At 41.2% G+C, this 13,453-nt stretch overlaps 1 protein-coding gene across 1 annotated transcript; it reads left to right on the top strand.

Annotated features, from left to right (window-relative positions):
• The first annotated feature begins 803 nt into the window (after nucleotides 1–803).
• Nucleotides 804–11,236, top strand: LRIT1 (leucine-rich repeat, immunoglobulin-like and transmembrane domains 1). The gene is made up of 4 exons (XM_010078237.1): nucleotides 804–984; nucleotides 3,529–3,995; nucleotides 7,484–7,789; nucleotides 10,251–11,236. Exons 1-4 carry the CDS (start codon nucleotides 863–865, stop codon nucleotides 11,234–11,236), a joined length of 1,881 nt encoding a protein of 626 aa, XP_010076539.1. The 5' UTR covers nucleotides 804–862.
• Nucleotides 11,237–13,453: the final 2,217 nt, after the last annotated feature.

The raw sequence follows: 13,453 nt of genomic DNA, 5'->3' as shown, positions 1-13,453 counted from the left end.
TGGTCTCCGTCAGCTTTGCAGTTATTGCTGCCTTTGCTAATAGACGGGAAACAACTGTCTTCAAAGGGAGTGGACAAAAATAATTTCACACTCGCTCCTGGGCTGTCCTTAGACAGAGCTGAGCTTTTGTTACAATTCCTGAAGCTGTCCCAGAGCTCAGGTGGGGGTCCCAGAGCTCAGGTGGGGCTCCCAAAAATGGTCCCTCATCTGGGCTTTGCTGTATCGGCAAGTCAGAGCACAGTGCTCAGTCCTGCAGGTGTATGCTAGCTCTGATATAAACTGAAATATGTGCATATTTACTGGACTATTGTCTGTTAAGATCAGGCATGTTGCCAACAGTTCAATAATTGCTTAATCAAATTATTAGTATTTAAAATAAAGCCTTTTAATAGTATAACTACATGTTTTTAGTATTCTTATATAGGGGGCTTACTCTCCATTAGCACAAGAAACTGTTTTTAAGTATTCCCAGTTCCCTGTGAGGAAGTAAATTATTGCTAATTCCTGGTCAGATAACAGTTATCTTGCCTGTGATGCAGGTCCCCAAATTTTATTTTATTTTTTCTTGCACAAGAGCCACAGATTGCCCAAGGAGGGTGTTCTGATGGGGCTCCCTGAGGGAAGAAATGCTCTCAGTACGGTTCTAGGAAGCAATAAGCACCTTCATGAAAATAACTCAAGTCCCCATCCTTAATCCCTGCCTATCCTTTTTTATCTGATGGACTCAGTGAGGGCTGGGAGATCACACTGCAGCTGAAAACGAAAGGGAATTAACAAGATGTGACCAGTCAATGGATAAAATAATAGGTGAAACCCTCCACGTTGTGTAGTGCCCAGGTGGCCTTCCCATGCAGAGGTAGCCATGTGGATCGTGGTGAGTTTACTCTGCTGCATATCGCTCGGTGGGCTGCCATGGGCAGGCGGCTCATGCCCATCACAATGCAGTTGCGCCTTCCACAGCCTCAGCGAAGGGACCAAAGCCAGGTATGCCAATATTCTCCCCAGGGGGGTTCCTGCTGTTCCTCTGCGTGCCCGGGATTTTATTTCTTCTCCTCTGTAAGGATTCTCGGAAGAAAAAATATTGCATCTGGACTTTGTGTCTGTTATTTTTCCAGTTGCTTTGCACTCTAGCTTTATTTGCTGAGGGATTAGCTGCTGAAAACACAGTAAGCTGATTTCAGAGAAAGCGTTTGGGCATGTTGTCTGTGAGAACAGAAGTGACATAATTACCACTGGTGCAATGGCAAAAAGGGAATAAAATTTAAACAACATTTTATTTTCTTTTACCTTCATGCTGAAGATACTAGTTTTAAAAGGCTTTATTCTGCTCTGCTGGTTTGTTTCTGAAGTGTAACTAGATTTGCTTTATATTGTAGTACCAAAAACTGCAATTCCATTTACTTAAAAAAATCCTTCAGTTTGAGATTTTAGGCAAATGGATAGACTATAGATGAGAATGAAACAAAAAATAGGTAACAATAATACTAAAAAAAAATTCTCAGACTGGAAACTTTAAATTAAAAAAGAAGACAAGACCAGAAGGACATCCATTTTTGAATGCAATGCCATTGTACACACATTTCTCTGGAGGACTGTAACAAAAGAGTCTTTCTGAAGGGTAATCACAAAGTAATGATGTGACTTAATGAAATACAGGCTACATTTTTATAAAATGTAGTTCACAGCAGAGGAGGTTTTGTGACAGAAATACAGTATTTGCAAAATCCTTTGGAATAAATTTTTTCTAGACAAGACCACAGTACTGAAATGAAAAGTTGTCACTTATATTTTGGATCCCCATGGAATAGATCTACATTCTTGTCTCTTATGTTGCTATAGATTGAATACTAAAAACTTTCCCAATAAGAAGCATGGTAGAGACATAAGTAGTCTGCAATTGTTAAAAGGGAGTGCAATAGTAGGAGAGCCATTTATTGCTCCATAAATGTCACAGTTCCCAGGGGAATTTCCTCTCAGTGACTGGAAAAAGCTGTGGTGTGTTTTTGTAAGATACATAATAAAGCAAATATCCATTAGTCACTTAAGGAGCATAATGCCACCTTTTTTTTCTGCATTATGATTCGTGTTTCTCACTAGTAGAAGGAGATTCTCACATAGATTGAATATTTTGTGCTCACTGACATAGTGTAGGGACATTATGAGAAGCACACTGTTTAACTGCCATATTGTCTCTGTTATCAAACATTTTGTGACATGCCTACACTCAAAGAAATGTTTTATTTAAGGAGGATTTCTGCATTTTTCTTATTTGATAGATTTTTCTCTTCCTCAAAATTTCAGCTTTCAGTGGAGAGTGGGCAGGATTTAATGCCACAATAAAAGTGCTGGATGAGAGTAATATACTATGTTTTGATTATAAATTAACAATTTAACTGCAGGCTCAAATAACATTTAACTCCAGGAAACTTGCATGAACAGTTCAGCAATGTTATTTAGTTTTGTTGATAATAGAGGAATAATTGCTTTCAGCCAAAACCAGCCTGCTTTTGGCAGCTTTGTAATATTCTATTTATCATCCAGGCAGTGTGATAAGAAAATGCTACTTAACTGATCACATTACATTTCTTGTAGTATCTTGTTTAACATGTGGAGTGGGACATACCTATATCTAACCTGTTACCTTTTGCAGGGTGGCTTTGTGTTTTGTTAAAAATTTACCTTTCTCTCCTTGCCAATAGGCAAATTAAAGTGTGGTCTGAGAGACCTATTTTGTCTCCCTTCATTCCTCATGGCTATTTACAATCCTACATCTTGGCAAAATCAGTCACATTTTTTTATATGAAAGCTGCAAAAATACAGCATAGGATTTTCACGATTTGACCTCTAGAGATTAGAAATGGGAAGGAATGATTAAAACACGTAAATCTGCCTTGCTTTTCGTATAGCCCTTTCCAAAGAGTTAATTTTCTGCACTTTCATAATTGTACATGCCTACTGTGCAGTGACAGCTACCATCTGTACACACCTTCCAGACTATTTCATAGTAAAGCAGAGCTTGCTGTAGTATATTGTCAGTGAGTTGTTAGCTGACTTATCCTCATTTCACGAACCAAAGATCCTGTGCCGTATTTAATCTATATTACTTCCTGCCATCCCACATGTCAGTAAGGCTTCTTTTTGTATGTCCTTTGTTGTTCAATTTATGGATCCTTTTGTTTTAACATACACTGGAATCCTCTGTTGTGCATGAATGTTGTCACTGCTGTCTATCATAAGTACTCTAAAAAAAAATCGAAAGAAAAAAAAAGCAGGAACACTATACAGGCTAGACTCAGGCTCACACCACTGCAGGAGAGGCACAAAACTGCAATCTCTGCAGTCAAAAGGTATATATGAACTACTGCAAATTGGTGTACTTATAGTGATGATGCCAAGATAAGCAGCAAGTAAGAAGTTACAAGGAGAAATCTTGTGAAAAAATAAAGGCAGATCAAAATCTTGCATTAAGGTTTCAAAACCTTTTCAAAATACAAGAAAACCCTATCTGTGTTTGTGTCTCCCCACCAGGACAGTGCTGTGTAATGACCCGGAGATGACCCTCACTCCCGTGAACATCCCTGTAGACACATCCAAGCTTCGGATAGAAAAGACAGCCATCCGCAGAGTGCCAGGAGAAGCTTTCCTCGGGCTCCACAACCTGGAGTACCTCTGGATGCCCTATAACTCCCTGGCCAGCCTCAGTGGGATCACCTTTAAGGGACTTCGTCGCTTGCAGGAGCTGAGGCTAGATGGGAACCATTTAATATCATTCCCCTGGGAAACCCTGGCTGACATGCCACAGCTAAGGCTTCTGGATTTACACAACAACGAACTTACCTCAATCCCTCCAGATGCTGCTCGTTATGTCAAGAATATCACATACCTGGACCTGTCTAGCAATAAGCTCATGACTCTTCCTCAGGCTCTTATAGCCACCTGGGCCAATCTCCAGGCCGTTCCTTACTTCCCCAATGATAACTCCAAGATCATCCTAGGTAAGAGAATTGTGTGTCATTTTGCAGGGGGCACAAATGTCAAGAGCTCCACATCCTCTTGCAGTATTTTCACCCACCATGGTTACTGCTGCAAGTACTCTTCTGTGTATGATTTAATAACCCATATAAAGTGTGCAAATTCTTTTACATGTTAACAGGCTCCCCACACCCTCAGGATCCCCACACCTGGCTTATTACACCATAATCACTTGCTTGAACCTTTGTAACACAAAACTGATGACTCTGGCTCAAGCTGTTTTTATTTATTGACACTGCTGTTTTTGACAGAAATACAACTATGATTAGAGCTCCACATCATTCATGTGCTCTTTTCTAATAAGTTACTATGGAATCGATCCATTTTAAACAGCATTTTATTTATTAATAAATAAATAAATATTTATTATGTCCAAATTAAAGAGGAATAAAGCCATCACTGGGCATAAAATCTGGGTCAGGACTGCCAGTTTGTCTCTTTCCAGAGCCTTGTTTATCTGCTCACAGGGAATTAAACCTTAGTCTCCCCAAAGCCACCAAGATAGAGCCTTCAAGAGCAGCTGTAAAGTTGCAAGAATCCACTGTTTGGTAACAATTCTGGACTCCTCAGAGGTATGGCTTTGGGGCAGTTGTCCATTTTTTTTTTTGTCAGAGAGCATATTACAGATGACTGTCTTGAATCCTCTCAGTTGCAGTATCCCCAGATGAGGTTTTGAGCACATTTACTAGTTCAGGGTGTTACTACTCAGCCTTTTAGCCATTGTGCACTGGTTCAAATCCACAAAAGGTTGATGATGGTTCAGAGTTGTTGCTATCTGCTGTCTTCACTTGCTATGAGCTGACCCAGCTCCACTGACTGTTTGATCTGCGGAGTGTGTGCCTCTGTGTGTATTGCCTCTGCAGCCATGGATGTGAGTTCAGGCACTTGCTCGTAATCTCATCAGAGACACTGCAAGTTTTTTCTCACTCTGGCAAGTACCTGCTGCTCTTTGTTCTCTGGATAAATTTTGAGGGGGGCAAAGTTTTTAAAACCAGAGTGCAGTGGAAAGAGACACAAGACTTAAAAAAAAATCAGATTGCCACATATAAAGCTTTTAGTGTCATTATCAGATGTTAAGATTTCGTTAGCATCAGGAGAGGAGCAGGTGTTTTGTCATCTTGTTTTGCCAGATGCAGTATCAAGTTCTTTAAGCCAAAGCTGCCTGTTTGGGATTGCCCATTTTATTTGTGGCATGGCAAGACACTGCCTAGATCATACTCTTTTCTTATTTATTTTTTACAGTCAAATTACACATAAAAATGTTATTCCATTCAATAGAGATGAGGAGAGTGTTCTGTCAAGAAGAACAGAGCACGTCATGGTGCTCATGGCCAACCTGAGTGTTTACATAGCCACCTGCGCAGAGGTTGCTTGTGCCAGGATCCTAAAAATTCATGTAGGCAAATGGGTATAACGCTAAAATTAATACAGTAATGTATAGACACTCCAGCTCCTAGATCCTGTCCTGCTGACACCCACAGGGATCAGGGATACGAAATGCATGTCCCTCGCAGGAGCAGAATGGGAGAACACAGCTGCATGTTTCGTTTCACTCTGCTCATGACTGTTTCTCATGGAGGCATTAAAAAAATCCATGAATAATAAAGAGTCAGCCCAGTCCCATCCTTTGTCTACAGTGCATCATTGTCACTCATCTTCCGAGCCCTTGCTTGTAGACCACAGGTCTGGGCCATGCAGGGCAGCAGAGGGCTCACTGGAACCTTGGGGGTGCCGTGGCATCAACTGGGGCTGGGGCACCTGCCAGGGAATCTGGAATGAATTGTTATCTAGTGCATGAAGTCAGAAGTAAGCCACCATAAAAAATGCTGTAAACCAACAAAGCCAAGCTGAACTTTCATTCTTTATTTTGTCTCCTTAACTTTAATGTATTAATTTATAAGAAGGGCTCTCCTGCCAAGGCCCGCCACTTTCAGATTCCCTTCCAAGCCCAGGGAAGATGGTATGCAATGGTCTCAGAAGAGATTTTTAATCAGAATCTTTAGAACAGTTTATCTGAGACCTCAGGGGCTTTTGATCGACCCTGTGTTTCTGTTGACTCTAGCAAATACAAGCAGCCCCTTAGCGCTCATGGAGCTTTGTGGTGCACCCTCTGTGCTTGTGTTAAAACTTGGTTCTTGCTGGAAAGCCACTGCTGCAGTGCGCCAGTGGCCAGCAAGAGCAGGCACCGTAGGGTGGGCAGCTGTCATTTCCCCGTGCCAGGAATCAAGGGAGTATTAGTACTCTACTTTCAGGCAGTTGCCAGTCCCAATCCATGTCCTTGGGCTGCCTGTGGAGGAGAGGAGGTGAAGCCCCGTGGCAGGCAGGAGGCCTGGGATGCCATGCTCCTGGCTTAGGCTTCAAGTGCGTGCCTGGGGTTAGATGGTATAAATATCCCTCATGCCAATTCTGCTAGCTAAAGTTGTTAGAGACCATAAACTGCCCATAGGATAGCTGAATGTGAATATTTGTAAGTAGGATGACACAGATTTAATCAGAATGCAGCAACTTCTGTTCATGGATATGCATTGCTCTGGTTCCAATTTTGCTTTTTCAGTAACATCTTCACAGGTCTATTTTTAATAGATTAATGTCTCATTTTTTTCAGAATTTGACTTCAATAGGCACACACTGGATAGCAGAAAAAAGAGAAACATTCTGGAACTCTGAAACAGGAGTGTATTCTTCGATATACACCCTTCTATGTGTATTTTCTTAATATAGTTATTGTCTATTTATGTTCTTTTATGTACCATAACATGTATGTTCTTCAATTTATTCCTTAAAACAGTTCTTTCATCTTATCAAGATGGTAAATTAACATTTCAGGAAAAACAACTGATTACTAAAATAATGAAAATAACTTATAATAACAGGGCTGGAGGAGAACTCTTATGGTCACCTACACCTATTGCAGGCCTGACAGTTGGCATGACAATCTGTCTAATATTTTAATAATCTCCAGTAAGAAGAATTTCCTGTTCTAAGGAAGAGACTCCATAGTCTCTTCATACCAAAATAAAATCCACACCTCCCTCCCCCATGGCTACTTGTTTTTTTTCCATCCTGGAACAAAATGTGTTTATAATAACATCATTTTTTGCTTCTTTATGTGCATAAATAGCAATGTTTTCATGATATGAATAATCCTGCTTTGAATTTAAAGAATATTATTTCAGCTCCAGATTTTGAGATACTTTAGCAAGCCTTATTTATTTCCTTCTACTGACTGTCAACTATGGGATCCATCAAGGTGAGCCAACAGTAGTAGGGGGCTGTCAGGACATGCCCCCACCACCGTCCATACCCCTGCATATCCACAGGCAGTCCTTGCTGGAATGAGGATTTAGTATTAGGAGCCTATCACAGTTTGTCCTGCTACAAAAGAGAAACAAAAGTGACAGAAACAAAAGATGCTTTTGGACTGACTTAGTGCTCTGATTTATTTTGACAGGCTTGCAAGACAATCCTTGGGTATGTGACTGCAGTCTGTATGAAATGGTCCATTTCCTAAATTTCCAGTCTCCTAACATAGCATTCATTGAGCCGAGGCTGAAATGCTTCACCCCCCGGAGCCTTGCAGGAGTCTTCTTCAGCCAAGTCGAGCTAAGGAAGTGTCAAAGCCCCGTTGTACACACATCTGTAGCCAAAGTAAAGACCATCCTGGGCAGCACTGTGCTACTGCGATGTGGGACAACAGGGGTGCCCATTCCTGAGCTGAGCTGGAGAAGAGCTGATGGTGCTCAGCTAAACGGCACAGGTGGGTTTGGTTTGAGCTTTTCTTGTACACGTGGAATATGTGAGGGAGACCTGCACCTTTATTTACTACAGACTGTTCAGCAGATGGAAGCTTCTATGACAATAGATCCTTCTCACTGGTAAAAGACGCAAATAAAAAGAAGTGGTGCAAAATTTTTACTATAATTCACAATAGTAGTATGTGTAATTCACTATTGCATTGTGATTTTCTATAGATTATAAAATTATTTACATGTTGATGTAAATATCATCAGATAAATGTATACTATCATGTGTAAAAAGTTGGTTTTACTTTGTTTCGTAACAGTTGTGGTGATGAGACAAGTCAAGGGGTTTTCTGCGTATCTGTTGGAGCTGAAGAGACGAAATATGTCCAGCTCTAGCTGGTTGTTTCAAGTTATGTGACTGAAGTGACTGAAGTCACTGAAAAGGCTTCCCACTGAATTATTTTATAGGTCTTTGAAACTAATGATGAGCTACTCTTAATCAGTTAGTAAACATCTCTGTCAGAGATGTCTGATATGAATACAACTGGGATTCAAATCTGTGGCAGGGAAAGAAAAGGTTGCGAACATGCATCATTACTGATATACTAAAAGAGAAAAAAAGCACTAAGCTGCTGAGGGATACAATACTTCAGTGACAATGATTCAAAGAAATGGTTCATTTCTGATCAATTCACAAGGTCTCTTGGGAAAGTGCTCTGTGGGAGAAACACTGACCAGGTCCCTCTTCTGTGCTCACCCCTCTTGTGGGGGAAGCCTTCAAACAGCCACTGTTTTTGTGACCAGACATGTTTTTATTTCCATTCACAAGAATGGTTGGACCTAAAATGGCAATGTTGGTCCTTTAATGTGTGGGGAATTTAAGGAAGAAATCTTTGGTGCACTCAAGGCAATTGTCCTTAGCTTTTTACCCTAGAGGTTTTGGGTCAGGACCTGACTCTTCATCCTGACAGCCTCCCCTGGAATGCTACTGTATCCTAGGCCAGGCCCTGTCTTTCATGGAGGGTCTAAACTCAATGGATAAATTGCTAATATGGGGCCTGATCTTCAAAGGGTTACAGGGCTCCTCGGTGCACAAAACACAGGATAGAGCATTTTTATTTCCAGCAGTAGAACCACGTGTAATAAATATCTTTTTTTTGGGATCTGCACAAGTCATGGCTCTGTTGTGCAGGATGTAGCAGAGCTGTTCCTCATAATGATAATGTCTACCCATCGCACTGTGAACATCCCTCCCAGACTTGAAAGAGAGCCACACAAAAAGTGAAACAGACAATGCTTTCCTGAAAGCATATGTTGAGTTTACTTTGAACAACAACTAAGAATGATGCATTTTGTGCCCCATTAAATCAGACTTTAGCACCTTTCAATAAAAATTCGGCTGAAAATATACATTATTTCTCAGCAATGGCAGCTTCTGTGCCAATGCTATAATGCAACTGTTCAAAATGTTTGTGTTCTGAGTAGGAAGCAGTGAGAAACAGCCCACAGCCTGCACGTATGGGGAAGTGCCCTAGGAAGACTAGTAGCTTCATGTTTTTTAATGTACCCATTCAGTAAATAATTAAACTGAAAAAGTAACTTCTGCTGCCATTGTATTTCACTGCCATTGGAACATGCCCTGGTTGCCAAGGCTGGATCCTGACCCCATGAGGGCTTGGAAGAAGTTCGTATCCTGTCTTATCTGTGCCTTTCAGACATCTCCCTCGTTTACCTTTCAATGAGAAAGGGCAGAGATAGTACATGCTCGTCCTAAAGAGACTGGTTAAATAATGAAGAAGGTGCTTTACCCTTCTGCATGATCCCAGCTTCTTTTTCTGCACAAATAGAAAAAGGCAAAAAAGCTAGTTTTATCCTCCTGGTAAACCAAGTGAGAAAATTAACACTCAGGTATGTATGTATTGTTCAGTGGTAAGTGATCAGACTTCCCTGTGCTTGGCTCAATATAAAAACCTACTCTAATTTGGGAGTAAAAAGGATATTATTTCTCAGCTATTTTTCTCCATATACTCTAGATTAGTCCATATATGGTTTTTAGAATAAAATCTCCACTGTTTGTATTTTCTGTGACTCAGAGGACTGCATCTAATGTTCATGTTACTGCCTACTCCTTTCACTCTTTTAAGAGCTACATAAGAGGTTTTAAGCTTTTATTTTGTTTTAATGGAAGAACCTTTCCCGTTTTCTTTTCAAACTGTACATAAATTTGGAGGAAATAGCATCAAATCCTTCATGTATATTTGATCTGAGGCAGTGTAAATCCCAACATAATCTAATGTTAGTGTTCATGTTGTTTTCTTGGATTTACTTAGATTTTGTAATGTCTTGGCAAAAAGAAATTATGATTCTACTGTATCAAGCAGACAATTTGGCTGATTGAATCTTAATATCTTACAAAACATGTTCTTAATCCTATTGATTATTGCCTATTTATTTTACATTTGTCCTCCCTTGCAGTTCACCAAGAGATTTCCAGTGATGGGATGAGCTGGTCTATTCTGGGCCTACCTGTAGTCTCTTATCTCGACTCTGGAGAGTACATCTGCAAAGCAAAGAATTTTCTGGGAGCAACAGAGGCATTCATATCTCTCATCATCACAGACTCAGAAAGCACAGATGACCCCAACTCTAATGCCAAAGGTGCATGGAGTGGGAAGGGGAACGGGATGGAGGCAGCTGCCTACAATGACAAGCTAGTGGCAAGGTACGTTATCACCACCTCCACTGTGCCTACCCTGGGGGCTGGAGTGGGCACCGGAGGGGGCCTCCTCCTCCCAGATGTGGCACAAGATAGCAACCCCAGAAACCTGCTGGTGAGCCCACCTACTGCTAAGCAGGAGCCCGAGCGAATTGTGAGGTCCGTCAGGGTGATAGGAGACACCGACCAGAGTATCACCCTGGCCTGGAAGGCGCCTCTGGCAAAGAACACGACAGTGTTCAGCGTCCTCTACGCTGTCTTTGGAGAGAGAGACATGCGGCGGATCAATGTGGAGCCAGGGAAGACCAAGGTCACCATTTATGGGCTGCTGCCAAAGACCAAATATATTGTGTGTGTCTGTGTGAAAAGGCTGATACCCAGGAAGGAGCAATGCATCATATTTTCCACAGATGAAGTTGCCAGCGCAGGAGGGACCCAGAAGCTCATCAATGTGGTTGTCATCAGTGTGGCCTGTGTCATTGCGGTTCCCCTGACGCTGGTGGTCTGCTGTGGAGCACTGAAAAGGCGCTGCAAAAAATGCTTTGTGCGGAAACCCAAGGAAATTCAGGAGTCCTATGTCACCTTTGAAAGCCTGTCTCCTGGGGCCAAGGCGAAAGGTGTGGAAGGAGAATACTTGACTAGACATACCCCTGATGAGTCGAACAGGCTGCTGTCTGCCCGATCCAGTGTGGACTCAGAAGCAATACCAAAAATAGAGGGGCAACCTAATGAATACTTTTGCTGAGAGTAGCTAGGCTGATTGTCAGCATTGGAAAGCACATGGCTGTATATACGACTCTCTGCTCCACCACTGCAGGCCACCCTGGCAATGCTTCTATCTCTGACATGTTCTGGAGGAGGATGAAAGAGGGTAGATGGTGCACAAGCTTTACAGAAACGTGTTGCTCATCCCACTTGGGGTTTGCTGTTTTGTACCTAGTCAAAAGCTTCTGTGATAATGGCCTCGTTCTCCTGGACCACTTTTATTTTTGTAAAATGAAGCATGCACACTGAGTGTGAGGACATTAAACAACATTTCCGAGTGTGATCTGCTTGATGTTGTTTAGTACCTGCTCTGCAATATGCTAAGTATTTTTTTCTCAACTCTTTTGTTGTACTTTTGGTGGACAAACAGGGGAGAGTTTAGTAATGTTAACATAAATATCTATGAAGGTGAAGATTGCATGAAACATGCAGCTTGATGCTTAATAGATCACTAAACATAGATGTACAGCCATCCTTTCTAGTATGTCCAACATAATAACAGCCCTATGCTCTCAATTTGGAGAAATGTGCAAAGTATATAGAAATCAAGAGACAAAACCCCATCTACTCCTAAGAATATTAATAGAGAGCATTTTGTGATTGCATTTTGTCCCTAAACAATATTTTTAATATTTTCTTGAACAATAGTAACACATAGGTCTTTCAGTATCAGACCTAGCTGGCATTTTCTAGCTGCATTGTAATTAGTAGAGTATGTTTTATATCAGCTGTGCTATTTAAAATCATGCAATAGCCTATTCTGCAAATTGTGTGTGGTGTTGAAATGTTTTGTAATCATACTGAAAAACCTACATTAGACAGTTCTTCAAAAATCTCCCAGACTAGTCCTGTCAGTTCTGCTGGCTCTTCTGACAAAACTGGCAGTGAAGACCAGAGGGCCCAGCCCGACATGGTCATGAAAAATACCTTGCTCCTTGCAGAACAGGGGTATGTGATGCAATGGTAGACCACTGGCCAGGCACACATCAGCCATACTTCCAGCATGGCATCAGTGGTTGCAGAGGCTCAGCGCGGACTTTTGGGTTGCAAAGATTTTACAGCTTCAAGAACCCTGAAAAAAACCCTAATATTCATCTAAATGTACTTTCATAGCCAGGGTGAGCTAATCAGTTAAGTCATGCAACGCCACTGGAATTTGGATAAGAATGTTTATCACAAAGCACTTCCCAGCTGTATAATTTTCCACTCCAGACCCTCATGTAGTAATACTGTATATAAAGTTTTTCTCTTTGTAATAAATATTCTTCATGAAGAAAATTATATATGTTCTTCCAACTGTTGATGGGGAGGGATCCAGCCAAGTTGAAATGATAACTGATAAAGCTTGCTGAATTGTTTTGAAATGTGTATTTGTAAATTTATTGGAAGGATCTCCACTCATATTCTGGATGTGTATGTAACTTGTGTACGTGTGGGTTAACAAAATTCACTGGATGGATTGGAGCCCTGTATGGACTTTGCAAGTCCTCCTTGTACAGAAAGGTTTTAGTTATGTCAGGTTACTTGGCCCAATGGAAAATCAAGTAATTTGATCTGAACACAAATACTAGCAACAGGGGACACATTAAAATAGCTTCTGATAGGACTCCCTGTATTCCTTACATTAATGATAAAGAACTTCTCTTGTACTGAGAGAATTTGTCAAAATTCAGTATAAAATAATGCATGCTACCCCTCTCACTGGACTGCATACACTTTTAGGTTTACAAAGAATATTTTGCAAAATTATGTATTTTCATACAACAAATTATTTGTTGAAATATGTAGTATGAAATAGATCTATTACTTATTTGTACAATTGCATTTCCCAGGATGATTTTTAGAGTCTCTCTCCAACGTAGAACAAAAATATTCTTCCAGTAGAAGTTTTTGGGATGGGTTGCAAGGATTGCTGTATTATTAAGCCTGATTCCTGCCCACATCTTCAGCAGTACCACTGGGCTGTGCAGAAATAAGCCCGATGTGGCCCTGGATGGATAAGCTAAGACTTGAAGAATCAACACTGTCCTAAAGTTCTCCTGTGGTGAACGGAGTGGACCTACTGCCCAAGGACTTTGCTGTAAGGTTTGCGGGAGCTGACTGGAAATGGAAAGCGTTTACCTCTCGGCTGCCTGGAGGCATGAGCTGGGTAATTTGCCACATGCAGCCCTGGTGAGGAGCAGCTCTCACCCGCGCG

This window comes from Pterocles gutturalis, unplaced genomic scaffold (assembly GCF_000699245.1).
Source record: "Pterocles gutturalis isolate BGI_N339 unplaced genomic scaffold, ASM69924v1 scaffold31978, whole genome shotgun sequence".
In the NCBI taxonomy this organism is placed as follows: domain Eukaryota; kingdom Metazoa; phylum Chordata; class Aves; order Pterocliformes; family Pteroclidae; genus Pterocles; species Pterocles gutturalis.
Note: the sequence above shows the minus strand (reverse complement) of the source record. Positions and strands in the feature narration are given on the sequence as shown.

Bases quoted from the DNA above. Each gene is read 5' to 3' on its own strand.
- LRIT1 (XM_010078237.1), top strand. From the start codon at position 863: ATGTGGATCGTGGTGAGTTTACTCTGCTGCATATCGCTCGGTGGGCTG. The intron at 3,996-7,483 runs GTAAGAGAATTG...TTATTTTGACAG, and splicing joins TAACTCCAAGATCATCCTAG to GCTTGCAAGACAATCCTTGG. The intron at 7,790-10,250 runs GTGGGTTTGGTT...CCTCCCTTGCAG, and splicing joins TGCTCAGCTAAACGGCACAG to TTCACCAAGAGATTTCCAGT.